Consider the following 12,718-nt stretch of genomic DNA (forward strand, 5'->3'; position numbering starts at 1 on the left):
GTCATCACTCGACGTATATTTTATTTATGGAAGTGCTTCACGTTTTCCTCTCTTTCTTAAAACTCTCTTGTTATATAAAGGAATGAAATATTGTATTGATACATACACAAAAATAAGAAAATTGGACTCTCTTGCTCGTGGACGTAGGATGCAAAGCTAAACCACGTAATACTGTGTGCCACTATTTGCATGTCGAGGCCAACTCTCCACCAATGCAATCAATTGATTTCTTGTCTAAGAAAAATAGGTCGATCACAAATATGCTTGATGTCAAGATACACAAAAAATGAATATGTTGAGGGATGGTTATTAACTCGCCCAACCAACTCCCTATAGCAAAAGAAGACCAGGTGATGGTAGGATCGATCACTCTTTGCTGCCCGTGCAAGGCATTTGCATACAATCTCTCAAGAAGCGCATGAAAGGCATTGAGGTAAAATTAAGCATAAGTACTTATTCTAAGTCTATTTTTTTTATTCGAGGTTAAGTTAGGAAGAGATATGTAATGGGCCCTACAGTCAAGGGCATAGCCAAGATAGGGCCCGCTTGGGCCTTGGCCCCACCTCATTTTTTTTTTAAAATTTATACGTAAATGTTAGAAAATTTCACTTGTTCTATATAAACATTTTGAAACATGGTATTTCAGCCCTAGTCGAAATTTAGAAACTTTAATTTGAACCCCCTCATGAAAAATTTATGGCTCCACCCTTGCCTAAAATCCTTGTGTCTTAAAGGATCGAACAACTGATCATATGATCTGAACATCTACGCTCAATTTGTAGTTCACACACCACACTATCTGCACACAAGTTGTGGAGGGACTAATATCTCATATATCAATTTATCAAAATCATTCATCAAGTCAGGTTGCGTGGCAATGGCAATCGACAAGCTCCCATTATTGGAAGGGCTAGGCAGCCTGAAAGCCAGGCCCTCATCAGCTATGCCGCCAGGTCCCATGGAAAATGGGTCTCCCCGACCCAAAGTCCTCATCATGAATGGGCAGTTGGTGATGCTCAAACGTGTGGGCCCCACGAATGAGCATGCTCAAGTCAAGTCAGGCTGTTGCTCTAGGTAGTCGAGCGCCGACCTCAAGTGCCGATCATCCATTCTTGAGATGGCATTGCAGATTTTGCTTGCAACATAGAATGTAGGCATGGCCATGAGGTCACTGGAGACTGTGACCGGCATCGAGGTGAAGATGATGTTGCTGAAATAACCTGCCTGTAGTGGCGGCTAGAGCTGCGAGCTGTTAGTGCGTAATCAAAGGAAGCTGAGTCATCAATCACTAATCTCTCACTCATCTTCTTCCTATATTTTTTTGAAAAGATATCTCCAACAGCCAACTAGTCGTTATCTTTGGATAAAGAGGAAACAAAACCGAAAATCTTATCTTACCTTTTCTGTTACTATGATTCCCTAATTTCCAAGAATCCTAATCCTATTGATATGTAGGGAAAGATTGGGCTGTATCATGTAACTCTTTAGATTGATGCTCGGTGGACTTGGCTCCCTCATAATGCCGAACCAAGTAAAGATTGTGTTGTTCTTTCTTTCCTCCCCTTACTTCCATCAGAACAATGATTATCTGAGGACCTCGGGAGACCGTAATGTGATCATCTTCCCATGACTTACGGTGCAAAGTCAAATCAGAGAGATGATGCATCTAAGGGAGCCAAGTCCACCGAGCATCAAAGCAATACCCTGAAAATTACCTCCACCCACTCAATAGTGCAAACTATTTGAGTTGGGCGACGGTTGCTCGCTTGTTTCTTAGTAGAAGATCAAAGGTAGGATATACCAACAAAAAATTAAAATTCCGACTACTACAAATCTCAACGACGATGAATGGGAGTCCAAGAATGGCATGGTCATGGGATGACTGCTCAACTCCATGGAACCATCCATACCAAATCTCTTTATACTGCACACAGAGTATGGGAAGCCATGAAAGAACTTTACAGTGAGCAAAATAACCTTGCTCGGGTATACCATACAATGTGAAATTGCCAATCTCACTCTCCATGACCAAGATGTGTAGCGGTACGTTGGAAGATTCAAGAGCCTATATGATGAGCTCCTCAAATACCGACCAGCGACCTTTGATCCTCCTGTTTATAAACAGCGATTCAAAGAAGATCGAATCTTTAAAGTTCTCATTGGATTGAATGAGAACTATGAGACTTTAAGGACTCAAATCCTCAATACTATGCCATTGATAAAATTTAATGTTGTTCGCCAAATGATTCAGAGAGAGGTGTCAAGGTGAAGAGTCATGAGCGTCCCTCCTAAAGCAGACTCCATGGAGGACAGTCATGAAAAAATAGCAAGAAATTAGATCACACGCATGACCACTGCTGGGAACTTGTGGGATGACTAGGGAAGGAAAAGGGTCTCTGTCAATCTCGGTCAAAGATGTCAACCTTGCAAACTTTGCCATCAAAGATGACAAGGAGAAATTCTTTTAGAAATTTTCCAAGGCAAATCTTGTCTCATCTCAAGCAGTAGGCAAAATCTCAGAAGGTAAGCTCTATGCCTTATTGACGGCCACAAGAAACAATTCCTGGATAGTTTATTCTAGTGCTACTGATCACATGACTAATGATCCCACAAGACTTACTGATCTAAATAGGGACCTTTATTGTTGTGTTTTTTCTACTGATGGGTCATCTATACAAGTTGTAGTCATTGAAAAGACAACATTCTTTGAGAAAAATATTAGTTTTGCTTTACTCGTTCCTAAACTTGCCGTCAACCTTATGTCAGTTAGCAAAATCACTCAAGATTATGATTGTCTTGTTGTTTTCTCTAAGAAGGATGCAATGTTTCAGAACCCGAGCATGAGGAAGGTGATTGGTAAAGGCCAGCGACATGGTGTCCTCTACACTTTGGATGCTGACAGTTTCAGTTTTTTTACTAAATTTAAATTGACTCGAAGGATAGATTATCAAATTTGACACACACGGCTAGGACACGTGATCGAAACCTCATTCTCCTCATCCCGTCTCTCACTATTGATAATAATAATGCATGTGAATTTGCCAAATTCACACGCCACTTTCCAGTCGACTCATGAAAGGTCTACAAAGGCCTTTGATCTCATGCACTCAAATGTTTGGGGGCCTGCTCCAAAGGACTCTTATATTGGTTTTAAGTTCTATGTCTCTTTTATTGATGATATGACCCATAACCTAGATTTATTTTTTAAAAAATAAGAGTGGAGTGCTCAAAAATTTTGAAGAACTTTATACTCTCATCCTTACTCAATATGGTGCTAAGATTAAAATGCTTTGTTCTGACAATGGTGGTGAATATGTTAATGATACTTTGAAAAATTTTATGAGGAAGCATGAGATACAACCTCAATACACTTGCGCCGGGACACCCCAGCAAAACAGCACCGTAGAAAGGAAAAACCGACGACTTTTAAATATTGTACGAGCTCTTATGATGTACATGAATATACCACAAAATTTTTGGAGTGAAGCCATTGAGACAGCGTGTTATACATCTAATCGGGTCCCTAACTCTAGCAAAGAAGGAAAAATTCCTCTTGAACTTCTCCTCAACAAACCTCTATCACTTAAACACCTTAGGTGTTTGGGTGCAAATGTTTCATCCATGTACATGAAAGATTTAGAAATAAGTTTCAGCGGCATGCCATCAAATGTATATTCATGGGGTATTCAAGCAAGAAAAGGGGTTACCGCTGTTTTGGTCCTCTTTCCAAATGTATGACTGTATCACGGGATGTAAAGTTCTATGAAAATGAATTTTTTCTGACAGCTGCAGATAGGGGGAGGTCAGTAACAGATCTATTGAGAACAATGTTGATGATACTCCGGTCCACTAGCTGACTTCTTCGCTAGTCAAATGCCTATATGCCAACCAAAGACCGCACATTTCCCTATTGATGACAGCAATCATGAAAGTGAGACGCTCATCTAGAGTAACACAACCGCCATCCAAGTTAAGTGACTACTACACTTACTTATCAGCTGAGAATATCCATTCAGTCAATAAATATCTACCTTTTGAAGCTCTCTCGAATAAATACAAGTCATATATCTTTGCTACTTATGGTCATCAAGAGCTAAGAAAATTTATTGGAACTTGTGCAGATTTACGGTGGAAACAACCACAGAAGAAGAAATCAAGACACTTGAAAAGAACCATATATAGGACCTTGTTCCTCAACCGGAAGTAAAAAAACTGGTGGGCTGTCAATGGATTTATAAAATAAAGTTTAAAAGCAATGTGGATGTGGAGTGATATAAGGCTTGCCTCGTTGTAAAGGGGTTTACACAAACTAAGGGAATCGATTACAATGAAGCTTTGCTCCTGTAGCAAAAATGAATACGGTTAGTAGCATCTACAAAAAGATGGATTTTTTCTCAACTAGATGTAAAGAATGTGTTCCTTTATGGTGAACTATTAGAAGAGGTCGACAGGGAAGTTCCACAAGGAGTTAGCTGCCGGCCTAGACATGTCTGCAAACTAAGGAAAGCCCTATACGAGCTGAAGGAATCCTCACGTCCCTGGTTTGCTCACCTAAAGACTGCCCTTATCAAGTATGGATTTCAGCAAAGCTCTGCTGATTATACCATGTTCACATTTACCAGAAATTTCAAGGTAGCCATTTTGCTTGTGTATGTTGATGATATTATACCTACTGGAGACAACTTTGAGATCAACATGTTTAAATACCGAACTTGAAATCAAAGACCTTGGGATGTTGCGATACTTCCTTGGAATAGAAGTGGCTCACTCAGACAAAGGAGTATTCATATGTCAACGCAAATATACAATTGATCTCTTAGAAGGAACTGGATATCTGGGCACTAAACCTGTAGACACGCCTCTTGAGATGAACAACAAGCTAAGGAAAGAAGGTGGTGATGTTGTCAAGAACAAAGAGAGTTTCCATAAACTAGTAGGTAAGCTTATATATTTGATAGTTAGTCGGCCTAACATTATGTATGCCATCAGTGTCATTAGCCAATTCATGCACTAGCGGAGATCCAACCATGTTGAAGCTGCTGACCGAATCTTAAGGTACTTAAAGGAGACATTGGGGAAGGGAATCCTAATGAGACAAGATCAAACTCTTCATGTTACTGGTTTTTGCAATGCGGACTGGGCTGGGGACCCTAATGACATACAGTCAACCTCAGGGTACTGCACATTTATTGGAGAAAATTTGATCACTTGGTGAAGTAAAAATCAAGCTGTAGTTGCCCGTTCCAGTGCGGAGGCTGAATGTCGGGCCATGGCCATATGTATCTGTGAATTGATTTGGATTAAGTCCCTCCTCAAATATATGAAGGACGAAACTCACTCTCCAATGGAACTTATGTGCGACAACATAGCCGCTATTCATATTAGCGCAAACCCCGTGTTCCATGAACGAACAAAACATATTAAAGTCGACTGTCGACTCTCATTTCGTTAGAAAAAAAATTCAAGATGGCACCATTGCAACATCACATGTCAGAAGCGATAGCCAGCTCGCGGACATCTTCACATAAAGTCTAGGAAAAGAAAGACAAAGGATGATTGTGGAGAAGTTGGGACAGACCTATGTCTGCCTACCAACTTGAGGGGGAGTATGTTAGCGTGTAATGAAAGGAAGCACGCTCATCTTCTTCCTATATTTTTTGGGAAGATATCTCCAGCAGCCAACTAGTCGTTATCTTTAGATAAAGAGGAAACATAACAGAAAATCTTATCTTACCTTTTCTATTACTATGATTCCCTAATGTTTAGGGATCCTAATCCTACATGATCTGTAGGGAAAGATTGGGCTGTATCATGTAACTCTTTAAATAGAGTTCGTTCTTAATTGAACAAAAAATAAATAAGAGAGAAACAGAGCTTCCTCTATTCCATGGGCATAGGCTCATAATGCCGAACCTCGTAAAGATTGCATTGTTATTTCTTTCCTCCCTTTACTTCCTTGAAACTTAACACAAGCAGACAGCTGTCTGTAGCTATGTCCTCTGGCCATGCAAACGCATTTCCATACGTGCCCCAGATAGCATTTCATAGGAACTATAGCTGATGGAATTATCTCCTTCCTTGGCCATGTTCTTTAACTTGGTTAATTGGTCTTTGGTAAGTTTGAAAATTGCCACGGACGGAGGTGTAGCTTGGGGCTTTCTAAGTGGCATCTTTGCCGGGATCTTGTTTTTCATTGGGGAAGGAGGCTGATACTCCATGTGAGGCACATGGAAGGCAGGCATTGGAGGATCCCTTGCCCTTAAGATGGTCCGACCAATGAAGGGGAGGGAATTTACATCCACGTCCACATCCATGCCACGAGCAATATCGGACTAGAAATTTACAAAATGCAGAGGAGAGAACCCGTCAGCAACGTGATGCTGCACGCCCACCCATAGAGAGACGCCTCCACTTGAAAAACATGACCCAAAGGGAAGAAGATAGATAGGATTTTGATCGCGCACAAGACGAAGCCAAAACGACTGAAGAATCGTCGGGGTATGACTCTAGTATGATTGATGGCTCTTACCTCTCGCATTTGATATTCACAAATACGGAAAATGAGCTTTTGTGTCTGTTGCTCGCTGCATCGAACTATTGAGTGTTAGGTATTCATTTGTTCATTCCCACTAGCCAGTCTCTACATCCTACCATACTTCACGTCATCGACTAGTCACTTCTTGAGCGAAGCCCACATGGTTTGCTTTGTGAGTGCGTGCTCCGTGCAAAGGCCCCACGATTAGCTGTGCTCGAACTTGAGTGCTTGAGCTTGATTGATGCTTGCTGATACCCTTGCTGCTTCAAAACACTAAATTTTTTGAAACCTTTTAGAAACCTATTTTATTCTTCTAAAAACCTTCCTTTTTTCTTATTTTATAGGGGCATTTTGTTCATTATACACATCCCGTTTCCGTTTCCGTTCATGATCTGCTTGAAAAGCACCGGCTAAGCGCCGTAAAATGGACCCTACAAGATGATTTCCACCCCGTATCTGGGGGCCGCACTTGTGTGGTCTATAAGGATTGACGGTTGATTTTTATAATTGGAACACCCATCGCCACATCGTGCATCGTTTCGTTTCAGTGGAGGGAATTCGGGCTGCGGCAAACGATCTGCCGAACGAACCAATTTAATTAGCAGTTCATAGTTTGAAGGATCGTGCACCTGGCAGTCTGAATACAGACAAGCCAAGCGGCATGTTACCGACCTGCTGGATAAGGCCCCCATTGGACCCCTCCCTTTAGATAAGGATAAAGGCATCAATATGAGATGAACCTGAACCCCCGCTTTCTAATAATGCGTTCGCTCCAATAATGCCACTCCCCCACAATTTCAATCTCATTTTTCTTTCTCCTTGGTTTGCATGAAGGAGAGACGAATAAATAAAAGACACCACCGCCCATCATTAAATAATAAATAGTTTGCGTTTCCACTAAACAGAGCTTCAGTAGCACTCTTGCCGCCGCCCCACTGCTAAAGTCTAGTTATTTGAGTGATCTCGGAAGAACACAAAGACACGGTTTCCCAGTGCAACTGTCGAGTTTTCACGAGAAGGAAACAAAGTTCCCATGTGCATCACAAAAATCAGAATTTCTCAGTTACGATTAACAACCGCACAGGAAGTCATCTTTTGGAAATTGGAATTCCGCGTACTAGAAAATGATTCCACCGAACCGTGCACAAGAACACTTCCAAATATATAATATCAGACTTTTCCTCTCCTTCGACGTTACCACTATGCAAATTCACAATTGGCAGACCAGAGATAGTGACAAAATGGTGAAGATAAGAGTGACAGACCAGGTCAACTGCACAGAAACCGCCCCTGCCTTCCAAACAAGGAAAAACAGAACAGCAAAAAAGGGAGGAAACGAAGAGAGGATCTCTCTCATCCCATTCATTTACCTACCAAAATTGAATTCAACTACTTGTAAAGCAAACTGCACAAAGCGAACAATTCTAGTCTCAATCTAACTGAAGCAGAAAGAAGAGAACTGAACAAATTTGCCAACCACCGCTCGTTTTAGGCTTAATTTGACATCTAGGGATGCCAAAAGATTAACAAATGAATTCAGATAAATAAATCCCTTCGCATATATATGCACATACATACACAAATCAAAGAATTTGAAAAAACTACAAAAGAATTAACTTCTTTACATAGAGAGAGAGAGAGCGATTAAAACAAGTGGGGTTTGAGCGTCGATGGGCTAGTGACTTCATCATTCGAGGAGAAAGCCCAGAAATCAGGGTTTGCTGGCAAGTTCAGGTCCAAACTCGGCTGCTTCGAGTGCATCAAAAAGTCATGGCTGCCGTCAGAATTACCAGAAACATTTGTGGCAGAAGCAGCGGAGCCTCCGTCCCAGTGGCACCTCTTGTGGCCGCCGAGGGCCTGGCCGGTGGGGAAGAGCTTGGAGCAGACGGAGCACTGGTGTATCTTGGCGACCTTAGCGCGTTCGGGGTGGCTGTAGCCGGAGTCAGCGGAACAGACGACCTTCTTGTGGCTGGCCTTGTGGCCGCCCAGCGCTTGGTAAGAGAGGAAAGACTTGTCGCAGACGGTGCATCTGTAGGCTGGATTGGTGGCCGCTGCTTGTAGTGGAGTCGTCGTCGCCGTGGCGGCAGTGTGGCCGCTGTTCGCGAGCATGACGAGGCACAGGGCGAGGTACTCTTCCTCGGATCTGGGGCGCTTGGAACGCTTTCCCTTCTTCCATGAGTCGAAGAGGGGGGCGTACTCCTCTGAGGTAAAGGTGGTGGCCGTGGCGGTGGAAGAGAAGCGATGTTGGTGGTCGCGAGGGAGAGAGAGTGTGTCAAGAAGAGCTGCCATGAGAGGTCTGATTGATTTCTTAGGGGAAAGAAATCGGAGGGCAAAAGGGTAGTAGAAGGAGAAGGACAAGAAAGAAGTCTAGCTTTTGTGCGAGTGAAGAGAGCAGAGTTTGCTCTTCTTCCTTATATAGAAGAAAGAGAGTCGAGGGAAGGTGAGTGGCGGTTGGGAGAGTAGAAGAAGTTGCCGAGTAAGAGCTGAGAGAGAGCGAGAGAGATGAGCGAGTATGCGTGTTCTGCGGACAAACTTGAGGTGTCCTTTTAGGAAGGCCACGTTTTATGTGGGGTTGGTCGTTTCTTTTCTCTCTCTCCCTATCTGGAAGAGCTGTCTTCCGTAGTGGACAAGTCATCTCTTGAGTTTCCAATCTGGAAAATCAACAGAAAATTCCTCGTTTCTCACCGTTACCGACCTCCTTGTCCACGAAGCCAGCTCGAACTTGAGTGGCATAAGACACAGCTCGAGCTTGAGCCGAGCTCCTCCAGTTGGCTAACTCGAGCTCGAGGGCATAAAACGGCTAACCAAGCCATGTGTGAAAAATTAGTTTAATGTAAAGGGAGATGTTGAGGCTTGAATACTGAACACACGGGTTGCCAGCCTCAAAGGAAAACTATTTCCTTAGCTTTTTTACATGTGATTAAAAAATAAAATTACTGCTTATATTTTTTCCCCACAAGCTTAATCAAATTTAACCAAATCGAGTTGCCCTAGCTCAAGCTCGACTCATTAAATTATACGATTTTTTTTTTTTTTACTCAAACCATCATAAAGTAGAGTTCAAGCTAAGTTTTTTCCAGCCGAAATTGGCTCAACTCATCTAACTTCTTTCCTTTTAAGTGTAAAAGCGAAAAAATAAAAATAAAAGAAAGACCAAAGCAAGGACGTCGATTTTGATTTTCCGAGTGCCGCGCTCACATTTGGAAAGTTCAATGATTTGGGCTTCTTGAAGTTGGAAAAACAAAACCTTTTCCAACAAAGAACAACAACAGTAAGTAAATAACTAATTAAATAACATTGTTCAAGTATAAGAAAATGGCCAATTTTGTGGTAAAAAATTGTGAAACCACGAAAAAGTTTTCGCTATGGGCACATTTGGGATATGTGAGGACCTAGATTGGGCAATGACTAGGGAGGGGGAGACTGGAAGCACGCAGCTTGAGAAGCAAGCAAGCTCTAATGCCGGTGCAATACGACGTATTGATGAGCTCCCCATAATTAAATGTTGTATAGTGCAACGGGATCCATAAAAACTAAACTAACCCGTCGAATTTAAGATCAAGCAGCTGCGGGATTTCTGAACTAGACTTCAGGTTCAAAACTAGTCACATCGATATGGGTAGGATTCAGGTATGGACATAGAGACATTAGTATGGACACGACAACTTTAAAAGCTATAGGTACGGAGATAAGACATGATATATATATATATATATATATATATATATATATATATATATATATATATATATATATATATATATATATATATATATATATATATAATATAGTGCAGAAAAATTAGAATGAAAAACATTTTAAATAAGCAATAAAAACATTATATGTTAACGAACGACGACTCTAAAACAAAGTTACAAAAAAATTAAATCAAGCAAAATTAAATAATTTGGATGAGCTTTGAGCTAAAAAGTATTTAAGTGTATCCAAGTACCCACTTGAAGTACGAGAATGATGACATGTGTACATAGAAGTTACTTAAGTACCCATGTAACTTAAACACCCATGTGAAGCACTTACGTGACATAGGTTTGTATTTACATCCAAAAGAAGATGAAAAGCGTTTTGTATTTTGGAATTTGGAAAAGCAAGATGAAAAGCGTTTTGTATTTTGGAATTTGGAATTGACCATTGAATTCCACTAGCCACACATCTACATCATTTCATAGGCTGCAAGAGTCTGAACCATTACATCAAGCAATCCCACACACATACTTAAAGGCCAACGAACAGCATGGTCAAGCGGAAGGCCGTCATCAGCATAGGCTTCCAACTTTTCAGCAGTGACATTAGTTCACCGCCATAGCCTGAAAAAAAAAAAACCTTCCACATTTTCTAGTCCAATTGTTCTCATTGGTTAGTGGTATTCAAATTTCAACCCTCATGTATGCTATTCACAGCAACAGACCCATCATTTGGAAACTTGTAGTATGTTCATCCTCAGTAAAAACTAAAATTCAAACAACAAGCAACTCAATCCAATATCTTTGTAGACAGTTATACAACTCAAAACTTAAGTAGCTTAAACTAGCAAACCATGAAAGCATCTATCTTACTTGCCAACAAAATAAAATTTTAAGAGAAGTGCCATCAAAATAATGCAGTGGCTAGACCAGGAGACCAAAAGCTTTATGCTGATTCTTTGCTGATGGAAGAGAAGTAGAATCGACACTCTTCAATGAAGTCATATTAACTCCCTAGTGATGTACAACACCTCTCCAATACAATGCCAATAATAAATGTTATAATGTTATTAAGATCATCGTTTCACCTTGAGGAAGAACATCATGGGATCATGCAACCTCTACCTAGCAAGTGGACCAAGTGGTTCTCCCAGTCCTTTACAACTAAGCATGAATTGAGGGCATTGCATTGATCAGCATGAAACGTTTAAGGCCCTCAAATGCCAAGAATAATATTCATTTCTTAATCATGGCCACATCTCCACATCCAAAGAGACCCAACTCTTTTCAATTTAACCAAGCTTGAGCCAAATAATTTGAGACACAAAGACAAAAGAATAGAAACAAAAATAAGAGCAAATTGAATATTTTGCACTACATGGATAGGTATTTATGATATATGATTGTGCCAATGGAGAAGAGGAAAATGTACCATTGACAATATTCACCATTGAAGCAAGCACTAAGTGTATGTTAAGATGAAAACTCTATACAGCAAAAACACTTCAGAAGATGAGTTTGTTTCATCATTACAAGTCAAATAAGTAAGTTAAGTAACACAAGTACTCGTGTAAAAGAAGAACTTCGGGACTAGAGCCATTCCATCTTGAATCCTTTTTCTGTGTGCTTGTATAACTTATTAATTCTCACAGAAATGGCTAACTAATGTGATCAAGTGAGAATGCTTCTTGAAAGGGGAAGATGTGGGATTATCTAGTGCCATATTGGCAGAATTAACATTACCATCTCGCAACTAGCCTGATTAATGGGCTGCAACTTTTATTTCAAGATTTTTTCTCACATTTTGATGGGCCGATGGCATGGAAGTTTTATTCCATGGGCAAAACTCATGACGGTTTTTGGATTGTTAAGCCTTATGATTATATAAAATCAAATACAAAATAGCATGACTTCATGGCCAACCCACTCTCATAAAATCAGATTTTCTTGGGCAGATATTCATGCTAGACAAGAACAAGAGATTCAGGTGCCCAGTTATAGGACCCTGTTAAGAACGAGGCTCTGACTCTCTTCAACTCACCAAGAGAATAGAAACCAGAAGAAGAGAAAGAGAGAAATAACACACAAAGATTTATGTGGTTTGGAGACAACGTTCTCCTACATCCACGGTCACCACACACAGCAGTTTTTACTATCGCAGAAAAATTACAGAATACAAGCCAAAACGACACCCTTATGAACATCAAATTCATGCAAAACCCACAGCAAAAAAATGACATAAATGTTACCATCAAGTATGGATCAGGCTCCACACTCCAACATACCTGCCATGCTACACAGTCAGCAGAATATTTATTATGTTCACACACTATCGCCAACATATTTCACATGGAAATGAACAATAGCATATCATATCATGTAATAAAAATTGGCCAAACAGAAAATCACACAATTTTTCACTTTGAGATTGACAAATTTTTCTCATGTTCCATATCCATCTTTATGGATTAATCAAGCAAGA

At 40.6% G+C, this 12,718-nt stretch overlaps 1 protein-coding gene and 1 pseudogene across 1 annotated transcript; both read right to left on the reverse strand.

Moving 5' to 3' along the window:
* Window positions 1-1,047: 1,047 nt before the first annotated feature.
* LOC116252575 (shikimate O-hydroxycinnamoyltransferase-like) lies at window positions 1,048-6,314 on the reverse strand (annotated as a pseudogene).
* Window positions 6,315-8,070: 1,756 nt separating this feature from the next.
* Window positions 8,071-8,937, reverse strand: LOC116252954 (zinc finger protein AZF3-like). Its single transcript, XM_031627610.2, has one exon. It carries the CDS (start codon window positions 8,822-8,824, stop codon window positions 8,180-8,182), a length of 645 nt encoding a protein of 214 aa, XP_031483470.1. The 5' UTR covers window positions 8,825-8,937; the 3' UTR covers window positions 8,071-8,179.
* Window positions 8,938-12,718: the final 3,781 nt, after the last annotated feature.

Source organism: Nymphaea colorata, chromosome 4 (genome assembly GCF_008831285.2).
Source record: "Nymphaea colorata isolate Beijing-Zhang1983 chromosome 4, ASM883128v2, whole genome shotgun sequence".
NCBI lineage: Eukaryota > Viridiplantae > Streptophyta > Magnoliopsida > Nymphaeales > Nymphaeaceae > Nymphaea > Nymphaea colorata.

Bases quoted from the DNA above. Each gene is read 5' to 3' on its own strand.
- LOC116252954 (XM_031627610.2), bottom strand. From the start codon at position 8,824: ATGGCAGCTCTTCTTGACACACTCTCTCTCCCTCGCGACCACCAACAT.